The sequence below is a fragment of the Petromyzon marinus genome, chromosome 61, assembly GCF_048934315.1.
Source record: "Petromyzon marinus isolate PM22_M1 ecotype Great Lakes invasive population chromosome 61, UKy_Petmar_22M1.pri1.0, whole genome shotgun sequence".
NCBI lineage: Eukaryota > Metazoa > Chordata > Hyperoartia > Petromyzontiformes > Petromyzontidae > Petromyzon > Petromyzon marinus.
Window position 1 is genome coordinate 2,104,468 of NC_133727.1, and position 19,312 is coordinate 2,123,779.

The 19,312-nt window shown below is 55.0% G+C and overlaps 1 protein-coding gene across 1 annotated transcript in view; it reads right to left on the reverse strand.

The window, feature by feature from the left end:
• LOC116955734 (inositol polyphosphate-4-phosphatase type I A-like) overlaps window positions 1-19,312 on the reverse strand; it is a 40,105-nt gene that overhangs the window by 19,818 nt on the left and 975 nt on the right. The window contains exons 2-12 of the mRNA XM_032977003.2: window positions 15,962-16,001; window positions 13,296-13,472; window positions 13,049-13,113; window positions 12,675-12,759; window positions 11,384-11,620; window positions 10,519-10,637; window positions 7,934-8,044; window positions 7,476-7,552; window positions 5,187-5,277; window positions 3,749-3,830; window positions 2,415-2,574 (exon numbers count right to left, since the gene is read on the reverse strand). Of these exons, the coding sequence (XP_032832894.2) occupies window positions 2,415-2,574; window positions 3,749-3,830; window positions 5,187-5,277; window positions 7,476-7,552; window positions 7,934-8,044; window positions 10,519-10,637; window positions 11,384-11,620; window positions 12,675-12,759; window positions 13,049-13,113; window positions 13,296-13,413 (1,145 nt within the window). The 5' untranslated portion in view covers window positions 13,414-13,472; window positions 15,962-16,001. The remainder of the gene's footprint in view (window positions 1-2,414; window positions 2,575-3,748; window positions 3,831-5,186; window positions 5,278-7,475; window positions 7,553-7,933; window positions 8,045-10,518; window positions 10,638-11,383; window positions 11,621-12,674; window positions 12,760-13,048; window positions 13,114-13,295; window positions 13,473-15,961; window positions 16,002-19,312) is intronic.

The window sequence follows — 19,312 nt, forward strand, 5'->3', positions numbered from 1 at the left end:
CACACAGGGAGTACACACAGGTGGTACACACAGGTGGTACACACAGGTGGTACAGTGTGGGGGTACACACAGTGTGAGTACACACAGGGTGAGTACACACAGGGAGTACACACAGGTGGTACACACAGGTGGTACACACAGGTGGTACAGTGTGGGGGTACACACAGTGTGAGTACACACAGGGTGAGTACACACAAGGAGTACACACAGGGAGTACACACAGGGAGTACACACAGGTGGTACACACAGGTGGTACACACAGGGAGTACACACAGGGAGTACACACAGTGTGAGTACACACAGTGTGGGGGAATACACACAGGGTGAGTACACACAGGGAGTACACACAGGTGGTACACACAGGTGGTACACACAGGGAGTACACACGGGGAGTACACACAGTGAGTACACAGGGGAGTACACACAGGGAGTACACACAGTGAGTACACAGGGCGTACACACAGGGAGTACACACAGTGAGTACACACAGGGGAGTACACACAGGGTGAGTACACACAGTGTGGGGGTACACACAGGGAGTACACACAGGTGGTACACACAGGTGGTACACACAGGGAGTACACACAGGAAGTACACACAGTGTGAGTACACACAGGGAGTACACACAGGGAGTACACACAGTGAGTACACACAGGGAGTACACACACAGGGAGTACACACAGGGAGTACACACAGTGTGTACACACAGTGTGTACACACAGGTGGTACACACAGGGAGTACACACAGGGTGAGTACACACAGGGGAGTACACACAGGGAGTACACATAGGGTGAGTACACACAGTGTGGGGGTACACACAGGGAGTACACACAGGTGGTACACACAGGTGGTACACACAGGGAGTACACACAGGAAGTACACACAGTGTGAGTACACACAGGGAGTACACACAGGGAGTACACACAGTGAGTACACACAGGGAGTACACACACAGGGAGTACACACAGGGAGTACACACAGTGTGTACACACAGTGTGTACACACAGGTGGTACACACAGGGAGTACACACAGGGAGTACACACAGGGAGTACACACAGGGGAGTACACACAGGGAGTACACATAGGGTGAGTACACACAGGGTGAGTACACACAGGTGGTACACAGTGTGTACACACAGGGAGTACACACAGGGAGTACACACAGGGGAGCACACACAGTGTGTACACACAGTGTGAGTACACACAGGGAGTACACACAGGGAGTACACACAGGTGGTACACACAGGGTGAGTACAGACAGGGGAGTACACACAGGGTGAGTACACACAGGGAGTTCACACAGGGGAGTACACACAGTGTGGGGGTACACACAGGGAGTACACACAGGGAGTTCACACAGGGGAGTACACACAGGGTGAGTACACACAGGGTGAGTACACACAGGGGAGTACACACAGGGAGTACACACAGGGGAGTACACACAGGGTGAGTACACACAGGGGAGTACACACAGGGAGTACACACAGGGAGTACACACAGGGTGAGTACACACAGGGAGTACACACAGGGAGTACACACAGGGAGTACACACAGTGGGTACACACAGGGTGTACACACAGGGAGTACACACAGGTGGTACACACAGGTGGTACACACAGGTGGTACACACAGGGGAGTACACACAGGGTGAGTACACACAGGGTGTACACACAGGGAGTACACACAGGGAGCACACACAGGGGGAGTACACAACAAAGACAAAGATTCCCCGTGTAGCCTTAACAGACTGTAGGGGCAAGTGCTGTCAGCGAGCAGCACCTATGAAGGCCGGAACGGTACACGAGGGGGTGGGTGGCCAGCACCACGCCCGACCGCCTTTGTCTCCCCAGTGGCGATGTTTACACGCCGCACCAGGTACTCATTTGAGGCTGAGTCGACCTAGGGGAGGCCCGGCACCGGTTCAGACAATCGTCACCGGTGTTGGCCGTGAGCGGGAATCGAACTCGTGTCGCCGGGTTCATAGCGCAGCGTAGCGCTAACTGCTACACTACGGGGGTACGCACAGGGAGGGTACACACAGGGAGGGTACACACAGGGAGTACACACAGTGTGTACACACAGGGAGTGTACACACAGGGAGTGCACACAGGTGGTACACACAGGGAGTACACACAGGGGGAGTACACACAGTGTGGGGTACGCACAGGGAGGGTACACACAAGTCCGTGTGCCTCTGTGTCTCTCCATGCCTCTACCCGTGTCTCTGCACGCGCGTCTCTGCATCGCTCCCTGTGTTGTAACGTTCTTACCCCGTGCCCCTACAGGACATCCGTGAAAAAGAGGCTTTACAGCTCATTCTCATTCCGTCTGCGTGTCTCTGCGCGCGTCCCTGCCCGCGTCCCCCCGCGCGTGCCTCTCCGCGTCTCTGCGTGCGCATGCGAGTGACCGCACCACGCCGACAGCTGGCGGAGTCTCATCTGCAGCAGCTGGCGTGGAACGTGGAAGGACAGACGCGACTCGGCCATGCGCTCCTGCACCGCGAGGAGCGGCCGCCGCGGTGACTCCACGTGGCCCGGCACGCGGTACGTGCGCACGCACTCGTTGCAAAACACTGTCGACGAGACAGAGGCAACGTTCCCATTCCCCGTGTTGCCTGTCCGCGAGTGGCAGCGCCTGCCGGGGCCGCGTGCCTCCGATAAGCTCGGCCGGCTCCGTACGGTGCGGAAGAAGTTCAACATGGAGTACGTACGCATGGACACGTGCGCAGACAGGCACGTGTACGCGCGCACACGCGCTCGCTGCTACGCTCACCCACTCGCTCCCTCGTTCGTCGCTTACTCACTCACCCACTCGCTTATTCCTTCATCTACTCATGCACTCACTCACCAACTCACCGACTTACGCAAAAAGTTAAAGCTAAAGCCCCCCCCCCCCCCCCCCCCCCATATGGCCCACACAGGGTACTGGGGCAAATGCCTGTTAGTGAGCGGCAGCGCCTATCAAGGCTGCATACGGACACAGACACAAAGATCCCCCATGTAGCCTTAACAGACTGTTGGGGCAAGTGCTGTTGACGAGCAGCACCTATGAAGGCCGGAACGGCACACGAGGGGGTGGGTGGCCAGCACCACGCCCGACCGCCTTTGTCTCCCCAGTGGCGATGTTTACACACCGCACCAGGTACTCATTCGAGACTGAGTCGACCTAGGGGAGTCCCAGGACCGGTTCAGATAATCGTCACCGGTGTTGGCCGTGAGCGGGAATCGAACCCATGTTGACGGGTTCATAGCGCAGCGTGCTAACCGCTACACTATCGCTCCACCAAACACACACACATACACAGACACACACACTCACTATTTACCTCGCCTGCTCACTCACTCATTCACTTACTCGCTCAATCGTTCATTCACTCACTCATCCACTCAGTCGCACACTTACGCATGCACTGCCAGCGATGATGATGATGTTAGTTAAAACGATGTTAATAATGTTGTTATTGATGATGGTGATGTTAGTGATGTTTGTAATGATCATGAAGATGATGCTGGTGATGTTAGTGATGACGTTAGTCATGACGATATTAGTGATGGTGGTGACGTGTTAGTAATGATGTTTGCAATCGTGATGATGGTGGTGATGTTAGTGATGATGTTGGTAATGATGTGAGCAATGATGATGTTCGTGATGATGATGTTAGCGATGATGTTAGTCACGATGTTAGCGATGATGACGATGACGACGATGATGGCGATGATGGTGGCGGTGGTGATGCCATCGCTCACTGGTCCTGAGGAACTCGTCATGGAGGAGGCTGTGGTAGCGCTTTGCTCGCCACCCGGACATCTCACGAGGGCCCTGGACAGCCTTGGGGTAGGGGGGGGGAGCGGGGGGGGGGGGGGGCGTGGGCAGGGGGGGGCAGCGGAAGGGGGGGGGCAGGGGGGTAACTGGTAATGAATTTGTATTACTGCAGTATGGATACACAGTGATGGTGCTGGTGTATAGGGTATGGGTTGTGGGTAGTGGTAGGGGTATGGGCTCCGTGGGTAGAGAGAGAGGGGGGTAGGGGTATGGGCTATGGGGTAGAGAGAGGGGGGGTGGTAGGGGTATGGGATATGGGGGTAGAGAGAGAGAGAGAGGGGTGGTAGGGGTATGGGGGTAGAGAGAGGGGGGGTAGGGGCATAGGCTATGGGGGTAGAGGTAGAGAGAGGGGTGGTAGGGGTATGGGGGTAGAGAGAGGGGGGTAGGGGTATAGGCTATGGGGGTAGAGATAGGGGAGGATGGTAGGGGTGTGGGCTACGGGGGTAGAGAGAGAGGGGTGGTAGGGCTATGGGGGTAGAGAGAGAGGGGTGGTAGGGGTATGGGGGTAGAGATAGGGGGGGTAGGGGTATGGGCTATGGGGGTAGAGAGAGAGGGGTGGTAGGGCTATGGGGGTAGAGAGAGGGGTGGTAGGGGTATGGGGGTAGAGAGAGAGGGGTGGTAGGGGTATGGGGGTAGAGATAGGGGGGGGGGGTGGTAGGGGTGTGGGCTACGGGGGTAGAGAGAGAGGGGTGGTAGGGCTATGGGGGTAGAGAGAGGGGTGGTAGGGCTTTGGGGGTAGAGAGAGGGGTGGTAGGGGTATGGGGGTAGAGATGGGGGGGGGGTGGTAGGGGTGTGGGCTACGGGGGTAGAGAGAGAGGGGTGGTAGGGCTATGGGGGTAGAGAGAGGGGTGGTAGGGGTATGGGGGTAGAGAGAGGGGGTTAGGGGTATAGGCTATGGGGGTAAAGATAGGGGGGGTGGTAGGGGTGTGGGTTACGGGGGTAGAGAGAGAGGGGTGGTAGGGCTATGGGGGTAGAGAGAGAGGGGTGGTAGGGGTATGGGGGTAGAGATAGGGGGGGGGGTAGGGGTATGGGCTATGGGGGTAGAGAGAGAGGGGTGGTAGGGCTATGGGGTAGAGAGAGGGGTGGTAAGGGTATGGGGGCATACAGAGAGGGGTGGTAGGGGTATGGGGGAAGAGAGAGTGGGGTGGTAGGGGTATGGGGGTAGAGAGGGGTGTAGGGGTATGGGGGTAGAGAGAGAGAGGGGTGGTAGGGGTATGGGGGTAGAGAGAGAGGGGTGGTAGGGGTATGGGGGAAGAGAGAGGGGGGTGGTAGGGGTATGGGGGTAGAGAGAGAGAGGGGGTAGAGGTATGGGCTATGGGGGTAGGGTCATGACACGTGATCCAATCTGCCGTTCCTCCTCACCAGTAGTGGTGAGGAAGCCATCGTCTCCTCACCACTGTCGCTCGCCCAACCTTGCAGTCTCACCTCACCAGCGCTCACTCCCTGGTCCGATCTGCAGAGACAGAGACCCATAGACTCACATTGAGACCCATAGACTTACACAGAGACCCATACACTCACATTAAAACCCATAGACTTACACAGAGGTCCATAGACTCACATTGAGACCCCATAGACTTACACAGACACCCATAGACTCACATTGAGACCCATAGACTTACACAGAGACCCATAGACTCACATTGAGACCCATAGACTTACACAGAGGCCCATAGACTCACATTGAGACCCATAGACTTACACAGAGACCCATAGACTCACATTGAGACCCCATAGACTTACACAGACACCCATAGACTCACATTGAGACCCATAGACTTACACAGAGGCCCATAGACTCACATTGAGACCCATAGACTTACACAGAGACCCATAGACTTACACAGAGGCCCATAGACTCACATTGAGACCCATAGACTTACACAGAGGCCCATAGACTCGCACATACACCTATAGACTAATACTGAGACCCATTAATTGACAGAGAAACCCACAGACTCACAGAGACCTATAGACTCAAAGAAATACCCATAGACTCACAGAGAAACCCATAGACTCACGCAACAAAGATCCCCTGTATAGCCTGTAACAGACTGTTGGGGTAAGTGCTGTTTGCGAGCACCTATGAAGGCCAGCATGGCACATGAGGGCGTGGGTGGCCAGCACCACGCCCGGCCGCCTTTCTCTCCCCAGTGGCGATGTTTACATGCCGCACCAGGTCCTCATTTGAGGCTGAGTCGACCTAGGGGAGGCCCATGACTGGTTCCGATAATCGTCACCGGTGTTGGCCGTGAGCGGGAATCGAACCCGGGTCACCAGGTTCATAGCGGAGCGTAGCGCTAACCGGGTCTCACACAAAGATCTATGGATCTCTGTGTGAGACCCGGAGAGATATCCACAAACTCAGAGATCCATAGTCTCACACAGAGCCATGGACTCACACAGAGAGCCATGGACTCACACAGAGACCCATAGACTCACACAGAGACCCATAGACTCACACAGAGAGCCATAGACTCACACAGAGAGCTATGGACTCACACAGAGACCCATAAACTCGTACAGAGACACATAGACTAACACAGAGACCCATAGACTCACACAGAGACCCATAGACTCACACAGAGACCCATGGACTCACACAGAGAGCTAAAGACTCACACAGAGACATATAGACTCACACAGAGACACACAGACTCACACAGAGACCCATAGACTCACACAGAGACCCTTAGACTCACACAGATCCATAGACTCACACAGAGACCCATAGACTCACAGAGAGACCCACAGACTCACACAGAGACCCATAGACTCACACAGAGACACAGACTCACACAGAGACCCATAGGCTCACACAGAGACCCATAGACTCACACAGAGACCCATAGACTCACACAGACCCATAGATTCACACAGAGACCCATAGACTCACACACAGAGACCCATAGACTCACACACAGACCCATAGACTCACACAGAGACCCATAGACTCACACAGAGACCCATGGACTCACACAGAGAGCCATAGACTCACACAGAGACATATAGACTCACACAGAGACACATAGACTCACACAGAGACCCATAGACTCACACAGAGACCCTTAGACTCACACACAGATCCATAGACTCACACAGAGACCCATAGACTCACAGAGAGACCCACAGACTCACACAGAGACCCATAGACTCACACAGAGACCCATAGACTCACACAGAGACCCATAGACTCACACAGAGACCCATAGTCTCACACAGAGACCCATAGACTCACACAGAGACCCATAGACTCACACACAGACCCATAGACTCACACAGAGACCCATAGACTCACACAGAGACCCACAGACTCACACAGAGACCCATAGACTCACACAGAGATACAGACTCACACAGAGACCCATAGACTCACACAGAGACCCATAGACTCACACAGAGAGCCATGGACTCACTCAGAGAGCCATGGACTCACAGACAAGGAGCTGTGGCTGTGAGATGATGGTCTCACCCTGGTCACCAATGACTGCACAGGAAATACAATTGCAACAGAGAAGAGGTCAGATCAGGGTCAGGATCAATTCAGGAGAGGCCAGGGTCGGGGGTCAGGATCAAGCCATGGTCGGCTCATGAGCGGCGAGGTCAAAGTCAGGGTCAGGGTAAGAGTGAGGTGGGTGGTGTTGAGCTCACTTCAAAGGGAGGCTTATCTTGCCTCCGTCACGCAGAAGTTCCTCCACCGAACATTCCACCTTTCCCAGAACCTTCACCTGGGCACGACAAAGACAAATGTCCCCCGTGTAGCCTTAACAGACTGTTGGGGCAAGTGCTGTTTATTATTATTTAGTTTTTCTGGGCAAGGCCCACTGAGCTACAGAGCTCTTTTTCAGGCCACAAATGATCGCTCAGCAGGGTGGTTGATGTCATCATCATCATCATCGCGTGGAAGTGTACAGCAGCAGGCAACTACTCCAAACGCGTGACGTTGATTCTAAATGTGGAGGGGAAAACCGGAAGACCCGGAGATGAATTCACGCTACCACGGGGAGAGAGAGAGAGACACCGCAAACTCCAAATGTACAGTCAGTTATATACAACTCGTTAGCGAGTTGGGTGTCTAAGTGCGGTGCCAGGGTGCGGTGCTTCCTCACTCCGTCGGGACCACTCCGGTCGCGGGAGTCGCACACGGAGACGCAGATCCTCAGGGGGCGCGGAGCGCAGAAGAACGCGGCGCTCGCCAGGAACTCGGGCGCACACGTCGCCTGCACTCACCGCACCGCGCCGTGGACACTCACCGTACGCACCCACACCATGTACACTCACCGTACACACCTACACAGTGTATACTCACACAGTGTATACTCACCATACACAGCTACACCATGTATACTCACACAGTGTACACTCACCATACACATCCACACCATGTATACTCACACAGTGTACACTCACCATACACACCCAGACAGTGTATACTCACCGTACACACCCAGTGTACACTCACCGTACGCACCCACACCATGTATACTCACCATACACACCCACACCATACACACCCACACCATGTATACTCACACAGTGTACACTCACCATACACACCCACACCATGTATACTCACCATACAAACCCACACCATACACACCCACACAGTGTACACTCAACATACACACCACACAGTGTACACTCACTGTAAGCACCCACACCATGTATACTCACACTGTGTACACTCACCGTACACACCCACACCATGTATACTCACCATACACACCCACACAGTGTACACTCACCATACACACCACACAGTGTACACTCACACAGTGTACACTCACCGTACACACCCACACCATGTATACTCAACATACACACCTACACAGTGTATACTCACCGTACACACCCACACCATGTATACTCACCATACACACCCACACAGTGTACACTAACCGTACGCACCCACACCATGTATACTCACCATACACACCTACACCATACACACCACACAATGTACACTCACACAGTGTACACTCACCGTACACACCCACACCATGTATACTCAACATACACACCTACACAGTGTATACTCACCGTACACACCCACACCATGTATACTCACCATACACACCCACACAGTGTACACTAACCGTACGCACCCACACCATGTATACTCACCATACACACCTACACCATGCACACCCACACCATGTATACTCACCATACACACCCACACCATACACACCCACACAGTGTACACTCACCATACACACCTACACAGTGTACACGCACCATACACACCCAAACCATACACACCCACACAGTGTATACTCACCATACACACCCACACAGTGTACACTCACCATACACACCATACACACCCACACAGTGTATACTCACCATACACACCTACACAGTGTATACTCGCCATACACACCTACACAGTGTATACTCACCATACACACCCACACCATACACACCCACACAGTGTACACTCACCATACACACCTACACAGTGTACACGCACCATACACACCCAAACCATACACACCCACACAGTGTATACTCACCATACACACCCACACAGTGTACACTCACCATACACACCATAGACACCCACACAGTGTATACTCACCATACACACCTGCACAGTGTATACTCGCCATACACACCTACACAGTGTATACTCACCATACACACCCACCCCATGCACACCGCACCGTGTACACTCACCATATGCACCACTCCCTGTGCATAGTCACCATATACACCCACACCAAACACACACACCATGTATAGCAAGTAGATCGAGTGTGGTGCATGGTGCTGGGTGGACAGCGTGCGGTATGGGATATGCAAAGTGCAGTGGGGTCCGAGGCAAGGTGCGGTGAATGGTGCGGTGTGCGGTGCGGCAGTGCGTGGGGCGGTGTGGTGCAATGCGTGGTGTGGTGCATGGTGCGGTGTGTGGTGCTGCTTGGCGTGGTGTAGTGTGGCGTGTGGTGTAGTGCGGTGTAGTGTGGCGTGTGGTGTAGTGTGGTGTAGTGTGGTGTAGTGTGGTGTAGTGTGGCGTGTGGTGTAGTGTGGTGTAGTGTGGTGTAGTGCGGTGTAGTGTGGCGTGTGGTGTAGTGCGGTGTAGTGTGGCGTGTGGTGTGGCGTGTGGTGTAGTGCGGTGTAGTGCGGCGTGTGGTGTAGTGTGGTGTAGTGTGGCGTGTGGTGTAGTGCGGTGTAGTGTGGCATGTGGTGTGGCGTGTGGTGTAGTGTGGTGTAGTGTGGCGTGTGGTGTGGCGTGTGGTGTAGTGCGGTGTAGTGCGGCGTGTGGTGTAGTGTGGTGTAGTGCGGTGTAGTGTAGTGTGGTGTAGTGCGGTGTAGTGTGGCGTGTGGTGTAGTGTGGTGTAGTGTGGCGTGTGGTGTAGTGTGGTGTAGGGCGGTGTAGTGTGGCGTGTGGTGTAGTGTGGTGTAGTGTGGTGTAGTGTGGTGTGTGGTGTAGGGCGGTGTAGTGTGGCGTGTGGTGTAGTGTGGTGTAGTGCGGTGTAGTGTGGCGTGTGGTGTAGTGCGGTGTAGTGCGGTGTAGTGCGGCGTGTGGTGTAGTGCGGTGTAGTGTGGTGTGTGGTGTAGCGCGGTGTAGTGTGGCGTGTGGGGTAGTGCGGTGCGGTGTAGTGCGGTGTAGTGTGGCGTGTGGTGTGGTGCGGTGTAGTGCGGTGTAGTGTGGCGCGTGGTGCGGCGTGCGGTGGGGTGCTCGGTGCGGTGCCTCGATGGTCTCCGTGCGCGAGTGGAGCGTCCACGTCTGGGCGTGTGCACGCTGGGCGTAGACACGGGCAAACGGACTCGGGGGACTGTCCCCTGGCCCGCACGGCAACCCCCGGCAAGCTGAGCACACACACACACACGGTGAGTACACACACACACACCGTGAGTACACACACACACACACGGTGAGTACACACACGGTGAGTACACGGTGAGTACACACACACACGGTGAGTACACACACACGGTGAGTACACGGTGAGTACACACACACAGGGTGAGTACACACACACACACTGTGAGTACACACACACACGGTGAGTACACACACACACGGTGAGTACATGGTGATTACACACACACACGGTGAGTACACGGTGAGTACACACACACACGGTGAGTACACACACACACGGTGAGTACACGGTGATTACACACACACACGGTGAGTACACGGTGAGTACACACACATGGTGAGTACACACACACGGTGAGTACACACACACACTGTGAGTACACACACACACCGTGAGTACACACACACACACACCGTGAGTACACACACACACAGTGAGTACACACACACACAGTGAGTACACACACACACCGTGAGTACACACACACACGGTGAGTACACACACACAGGGTGAGTACACGGTGAGTACACACACACACACACGGTGAGTACACGGTGAGTACACACACACAGGGTGAGTACACGGTGAGTACACACACGGTGAGTACACACACACACACGGTGAGTACACACACACACACATGGTGAGTACACACACACACACGGTGAGTACACACACACACACGGTGAGTACACACGGCCGCTCCGCCGCTAGTCCGTGCCAAATCACCGATGCTCAACTCCAGCGCCGGGTTGCCGCCCTCCCGGGGGCCGGGGGGCTGAGGGGTGCTGGGGGCGCCGGGGGCCAGCGGGCCGAGGCCGCGGAGGCCGGAGATGGCCGCGCGGAGCGCCGCCACGCGGGCCGCCAGGGCCTCGGCGCTGGCGCGGCCCAGCGCGCGGCTCCACGCGTCGCGCTCCGAGCGGCCGGGGGCCTCCAGGTACAGAGACACCCCGGGGCCTGGGAAACCTGTGGGGGGTGCGGGGGGCAGAGGGGTGGGGGGTAAGTGGGGGCAGACAGTCGAGATCTACCCAGGGCCTGTGAGTGGGCCATGTCGTTGGCCCCCCAACAAACTCTGACGCTCAACCACCCGCCTACCCACTCACTCTCACGCTCAAACACCCACCTACCCGCTCACTCTCACGCTCAAACACCCACCCACCCGCTCACTCTCACGCTCAAACACCCACCCACCCGCTCACTCTCACGCTCAAACACCCACCTACCCGCTCACTCTCACACTCAAACACCCACCTACCCGCTCACTCTCACACTCAAACACCCACCTACCCGCTCACTCTCATGCTCAAACACCCACCTACCCGCTCACTCTCACACTCAACCACCCACCCACCTGCTCACTCTCACGCTCAAACACCCACCCACCCGCTCACTCTCACGCTCAAACACCCACCCACCCGCTCACTCTCACACTCAAACACCCACTTACCCGCTCACTCTCACGCTCAACCACCCACCCACCCGCTCACTCTCACGCTCAACCACCCACCTACCCGGTCACTCTCACGCTCAAACACCCACCCGCCCGCTCACGCTCAAACACCCACCTACCCGCTCACTCTCACGCTCAAACACCCACGTACCCGCTCACTCTCACGCTCAACCACCCACCTACCCGCTCATTCTCACGCTCAAACACACACCCACCCGCTCACTCTCACGCTCAAACACCCACCTACCCGCTCACTCTCACGCTCAAACACCCACGTACCCGCTCACTCTCACGCTCAACCACCCACCTACCCGCTCATTCTCACGCTCAAACACACACCCACCCGCTCACTCTCACGCTCAAACACCCACCTACCCGCTCACTCTCACGCTCAACCACCCACCCACCCGCTCACTCTCACGCTCAAACACCCACCTACCCGCTCATTCTCACGCTCAAACACCCACCTACCCGCTCACTCTCACGCTCAAACACCCACACGCACACACGGCCAAGAGTGAGGCTAGGCGTGGCGTGCCGTGGCGTGCCGTGCCGGGCGTGCCCACTCACTGATGGTGAGACCGCAGTTCGGCCCGTCGTTGTCCGTACAAATGACGCACCTCTCCAACACCACCACCTCATCTGCGTCCGACTCCTTCGCACAGAAACACGCAACACGCACGCTGAGTGGCGGCGGCGGCGGCGGCGGCGGCGGCGGCGCTGGCGGCTACGCTGCTGCACGTGGCTGCCTGTTTGTGATCCGGCGCTGTAGAGGCGGCAGCAGCGAGGGTTGGTCAATCACTCGCAGGCGTTGTGTGAACTCCCCTTCCCCCGTGGGTGCAACCAAACGACCCGGAAAATGGGGTGATGCCCCCCATGACCAAATGAACTCACGACCCAATTAGTGCACCACTCATTGACCCCCCCACTGGTGTGAAGGTCACCTTGTGACGTGACTTGAGCAGGAACAGAAGGTTCCCTCTGAGACGGCCCCAGCGTTCCGAGAGGACTGCGCGTTTCCACACGCACACAAAAGACACACGTGTACACACAAAACAACAACCCGCCATTCGCCACTAAGTGATGGTGGTGTCACGATGGGAAGGCGGGGGATGGAAAACAAGGGGGCAAATAACATGGACGTCTGCAGGAAGACAAGTCCAGATCCAACATCATTGTGGGGGGCCTTACCTGGCCGTCGGTGAATGAGGCTTCCTGGGGGGACGCTCCCCGCGAGTAGCTGCCCCTCTCGCTGGAAGCCGCGAGGCTGCCTAGCCAGCCAGGCCAGCTCCTTCCCGTTGTAGCGCATCCTCCTCAAGGACGAGGGGGAGGAGGAATCAGCACCCCCGGCGCAGGCGACAGCACCAGCTGGTGGCAGGGCTCGGCAAACAGAGTAACAAGAGGTGGCATTATTTTTCTGAATTCGGTGGAAACAACGAAAACTCCCAAAGTTCCAGGAGCCGCAATGCACTGCGGTGGTGGTTACGAGATGGCGGTCCTCAACAAATAACGTCACGGATCAAGTCCTTAGGAAGGGTGCATGTGGCTCCGGACCCGTAGGTTGCCCAATCTCCCCCCTGCCCCTCCCTGGGCTAGTGTCGCAGCAGCAGCAGCAACATAGGTATCACAATCATTTAGTATCACGATTCATAATCAGATTTGGATTTTTTGGGGGTCAGATCACCTGAGCGAGAGAAAAGCGTTCAACTCGCAGACTTCCACGACAGATGTTGTCCATAAGAGGGGGTGTTTTTTTTTTGGGTCAGATCAAATCACGTAAATATAAATGTGTCGTTAAACCCGCCACCACCCGACACAGCCAATTAGTAAAGTTTGTCACGTAAACAAAATATGCCAATTCGTTACTAGTTCAGCACTAACCGGTTGGGTGTTAGAGAGCAAACCCACAACAACATTTACAACAGGAGTACAAATTGGCCGATGAAGAAAAGTCTCCACGTGGTGAACAAATGTGGTCACTGTTTCTATGGGACCTTTTTGGCAGTATCCAAAAATGTTTTTGCTGCTGCTGCTGCTACTACCCAGGGGGCGATGTTGCTGCTGCTACTACCCAGGGGGCAACATTGCTGCTGCTACTACCCAGGGGGCGATGTTGCTGTTGCTACTACCCAGGGGGCGATGTTGCTGCTGCTACTACCCAGGGGGCGATGTTGCTGCTGCTGCTACTACCCAGGGGGCGATGTTGCTGCTGCTACTACCCAGAGGACGATGTTGCTGCTACTGCTGCTGCTACCCAGGGGGACGATGTTGCTGCTGCTACTACCCAGGGGGCAACATTGCTGCTGCTGCTACCCAGGGGGACGATGTTGCTGCTGCTACTACCCAGGGGGCGATGTTGCTGCTACTGCTACCCTGGGGGCGATGTTGCTGCTGCTACTACCCAGAGTGACGATGTTGCTGCTGCTACTACCCAGGGGGCGATGTTGATGTTGCTACTACCCAGGGGGCGATGTTGCTGTTGCTACTACCCAGGGGGCGATGTTGCTGTTGCTACTACCCAGGGGGCGATGTTGCTGCTGCTACTACCCAGGGGACGATGTTGCTGCTGCTACTACCCAGGGGGCGATGTTGCTGCTGCTGCTACTACCCAGGGGACGATGTTGCTGCTGCTACTACCCAGGGGACGATGTTGCTGCTACTGCTACCCAGGGGGACGATGTTTGTGCTGCTACTACCCAGGGGGCGATGTAGCTGCTGCTGCTACCCAGGGGGACGATGTTGCTGCTGCTACTACCCAGGGGACGATGTTGCTGCTACTGCTACCCTGGGGGCGATGTTGCTGCTGCTACTACCCAGGGGGCGATGTTGCTGCTGCTACTACCCAGGGGACGATGTTGCTGCTACTGCTGCTGCTACCCAGGGGGACGATGTTGCTGCTGCTACTACCCAGGGGACGATGTTGCTGCTACTGCTACCCTGGGGGCGATGTTGCTGCTGCTACTACCCAGGGGGCGATGTTCCTGCTGCTACTACCCAGGGGGCGATGTTGCTGATCCCAGCTGAGTGATTGGCAGACAGTTGTGTTGCAGCACTGCGTTTGTATAAAGAAACACTTCCCATTCCCAGCTGATGTCAGTTCCGTCATTTCGCGGAAATTAACCGCGTGGAGTGATAAGTGGCCAACGGGCTCAGAGCTCAGGCACCCCCGAGTGAAACGCTGCTGAGAACCTCGGTTCGAGCCCTGACTCGGGGTGTCTCTCTCTCTCTCTCTTAGGTGTTCATAATGGCCGTGTCAGAGACGTTGAGCTGTCACAGTTGAGATCCTGGGTTCCAAACGGGGTTTCAGCCCCAACCACAGTGGGTCTAATAGATTCACACAGAGACCCACAGACTCACACACAGACCCATAGACTCACATACAGGCCCATAGACTCACACGGAGACCCATAGATTCACAAACAGACCCATAGACTCACACAGAGACACATAGACTCACACACAGACCCATAGACTCACACACAGACCCATAGACTCACACAGAGACCCATAGACTCAAATGGAGACCCATAGACTCACACACAGACCGATAGACTCACACGAAGACCCATAGACTCACACACAGACCCATAGACTCACACAGACCCAGAGACTCACACAGAGACCCACAGACTCACACATAGACCCATAGACTCACACGGAGACCCACAGACTCACACATAGACCCATGGACTCACATGGAGACCCACAGACTCACACATAGACCCATAGACTCACATGGAGACCCACAGACTCACACATAGACCCATAGACTCACATGGAGAACCCACAGACTCGCACAAAGACCCACAGACTTACACACAGAAACACAGACTCATATACACTGAGTTTTGATTTACCAGGTTCACAAGTGTGGTGAGTTGATGGGACTCCAGCTACCTGTTCACACAGAGACCACATTAACCTCGGTTTAGATACAGATGCGTAAACAAATAAAGACAAAGATCCCCCAAGTGGCCTTCACAGGCTGCTGGGGAAAGTGTGGTTAGCGAGCGCCTTTGTCTCCCCAGTGACGATTTTGATGCATGGCATAGGGGAGGCAGACACAGTTCAAATAATCGTCACTGGCGTTGGCCGCGTGCAGGAATCGAACTCGGGTAGTCAGGTTGTACACACACACTTGTACACACACACACACACTTGTACACACACACACACTTGTACACACACATTTGCACACACACTTGTACACACACACACTTGTACACAACAACAACCGCCATTCACCACTAAGTGGCGGTGACGTCACCACGACGCTTGTGCCAGGCTATGTGCACCTTGAGGCCACGTGAAGTGTCGAACGCCCACTGGCAGGAGGTCATGGGGCAGACCCAGGTGCCACAGGTCGAATGACTGAGATGACTGGCTGATGCACCACCTGTGCCCCCTACTGTGCCAACTTGCTGTGCTTTAGCCACCCGGCGCTCCGCTCGTTGTTGTGAGCGTCGCTCCTCCACCCTCCGTTGTTGTTGGAGGGCGACTGCCTCCAATTGCCCAGTAGCGTCCTTCACGAGCCTCCTCCACAAAGGCCGATCTTGACACCGCTGGTACCAGTCATCGGCAAGTCCACTCAGCTCCACGTCCTCCTGTACCACATCACTCCATCTCTTTTCTATCCCGTGCCGCACCCGTTTAGCCCCCTCGATCCGGCCGAACAAAAGCTGTTTTGGCCTGCGGTGGCTGGGCATGCAGGCTACATGACCCAGCCAACGCAGCCTTGCCTGCCGGAGGAGCTCACCGATGGGACCTTGCCCAGATCTTTCAAAGATTTGTGAGCTCCTCACACAATCCAGCCTGGTTAAACCCAGGATGGATCCTAGGCAGGCTAGCCTAAATGTTTCTAACCGGCGAAGATGTTCCATTAGGGGGGTCCACGTTTCGCAAGCGTAGAGAAGGGAGGGAATGACCGTGGCCGAGAAGACCTGAAGCTTCGTGCGGAGCGACAGACCAGGTAGCTTCCACACAGCGTTACGCAACCGATTAAAATATATTGCCGCTCAACTGATGCGGAGTGAGACCTCTGCTGTTAAACCGGAGCCCGTCATAAGCACACTGGCCAGGTATGGGAAACTCTCCACTCTCTCCACAACTGCCCCATCACCGATTGGGAGTTGTGGGGGTGGAGTGTCCGATGGTACAAAATACCCAGGCAGGTGCTTAGTTTTGGTGGGGCTGATGGTAAGGCCTCATCTCTTAGTGGCACGCTCCAGTCTCAGCAGCAGCGTCTCCAACTCCTCCTCTGAATGAGCAGCTATTACCAAATCATCGGCATACATAACGTGGTTGAGCAATAGGGAGCCATCCCTTGACCGCACCCGGGCATCGATCAGCCTCCCATTAAATCTTTACCAAATGGAGTTTCCCCCGGTACAGTTATTGAAGGCTTCACGAACTACGTGGTCAAAATAGATGTCTCAGCAGCAGCGTCTCCAACACATACACACACACTCTTGTACACACACACTCATGTACACACACACACTCATGTACACACACACTCTTGTATATACACACACACACTCATGTACACACACACTCTTGTATACACACACACACTCATGTACACACACACTCATGTACACACACACTCTTGTATACACACACACTCTTGTATACACACACACACTCTTGTACACACACACACACACTCTTGTACACGCACACACTCATGTACACACACACTCAAGTACACACACACTCTTGTACACACACACTCTTGTACACACACACTCATGTACACACACTCTTGTACACACACAGACTCTTGTACACACACACACACTCTTGTAAACAACCTCGCACACTCACCCTCGCAAACACACCCTTGTACACACACTAACCCCTGTACACACACTATACACACTGTACACACACTCACCCCTGTACACACACTGTACACACACTCACCCCTGTACACTCACTGTACACACACTCACCCTGTACACACACTGTACACACTCACCCCTGTACACTCACTGTACACACACTCATCCCTGTACACACACTCACCCCGTACACACACTCACCCCTGTACACACACTGTACACACACTCACCCTTGTACACTCACTCACCCCTGTACACTCACTGTACACACACTCACCCTGTACACTCACTGTACACACACTCACCCTGTACACACACTCACCCCTGTACACTCACTGTACACACACTCACCCCTGTACACACACTCACCCCTGTACACTCACTGTACACACACTCACCCTGTACACTCACTGTACACACACTCACCCTGTACACACACTCACCCCTGTACACTCACTGTACACACACTCACCCCGGTACACACACTCACCCCTGTACACACACTCACCCCTGTACACTCACTGTACACACACTCACCCTGTACACACACCCCTGTACACTCACTGTACACACACTCACCCCTGTACACACACTCACCCCTGTACACTCACTCACCCCTGTACACTCACTGTACACACACTCACCCTTGTACACTCACTCACCCCTGTGCACTCACTGTACACACACTCACTCCTGTACACACACTGTACACACACTCACCCCTGTACACACTCACCCCTGTACACTCACTGTACACACACTCACCCCTGTACACACACTTTACACACACTCACCCCTGTACACACACTCACCCCTGTACACTCACTGTACACACACTCACCCCTGTACACTCACTCACCCCTGTACACTCACTGTACACACACTCACCCCTGTACACACACTCACCCCTGTACACTCACTGTACACACACTCACCCCTGTACACTCACTGTACACACACTCACCCCTGTACACACACTGTACACACACTCACCCCTGTACACACACTCACCCCTGTACACTCACTGTACACACACTCACCCCTGTACACACACTCACCCCTGTACACTCACTGTACACACACTCACCCCTGTACACACACTCACCCCTGTACACGCACTGTACACACACTCACCCCTGTACACTCACTGTACACACTCACCCCTGTACGCTCACTGTACACACACTCACCTCTGTACACACACTGTACACACACTCACCCCTGTACACTCACTGTACACACACTCACCCCTGTACACTCACTGTACACACACTCACCCCTGTACACTCACTGTACACACACTCACCCCTGTACACACACTGTACACACACTCACCCCTGTACACACACACTCACCCCTGTACAC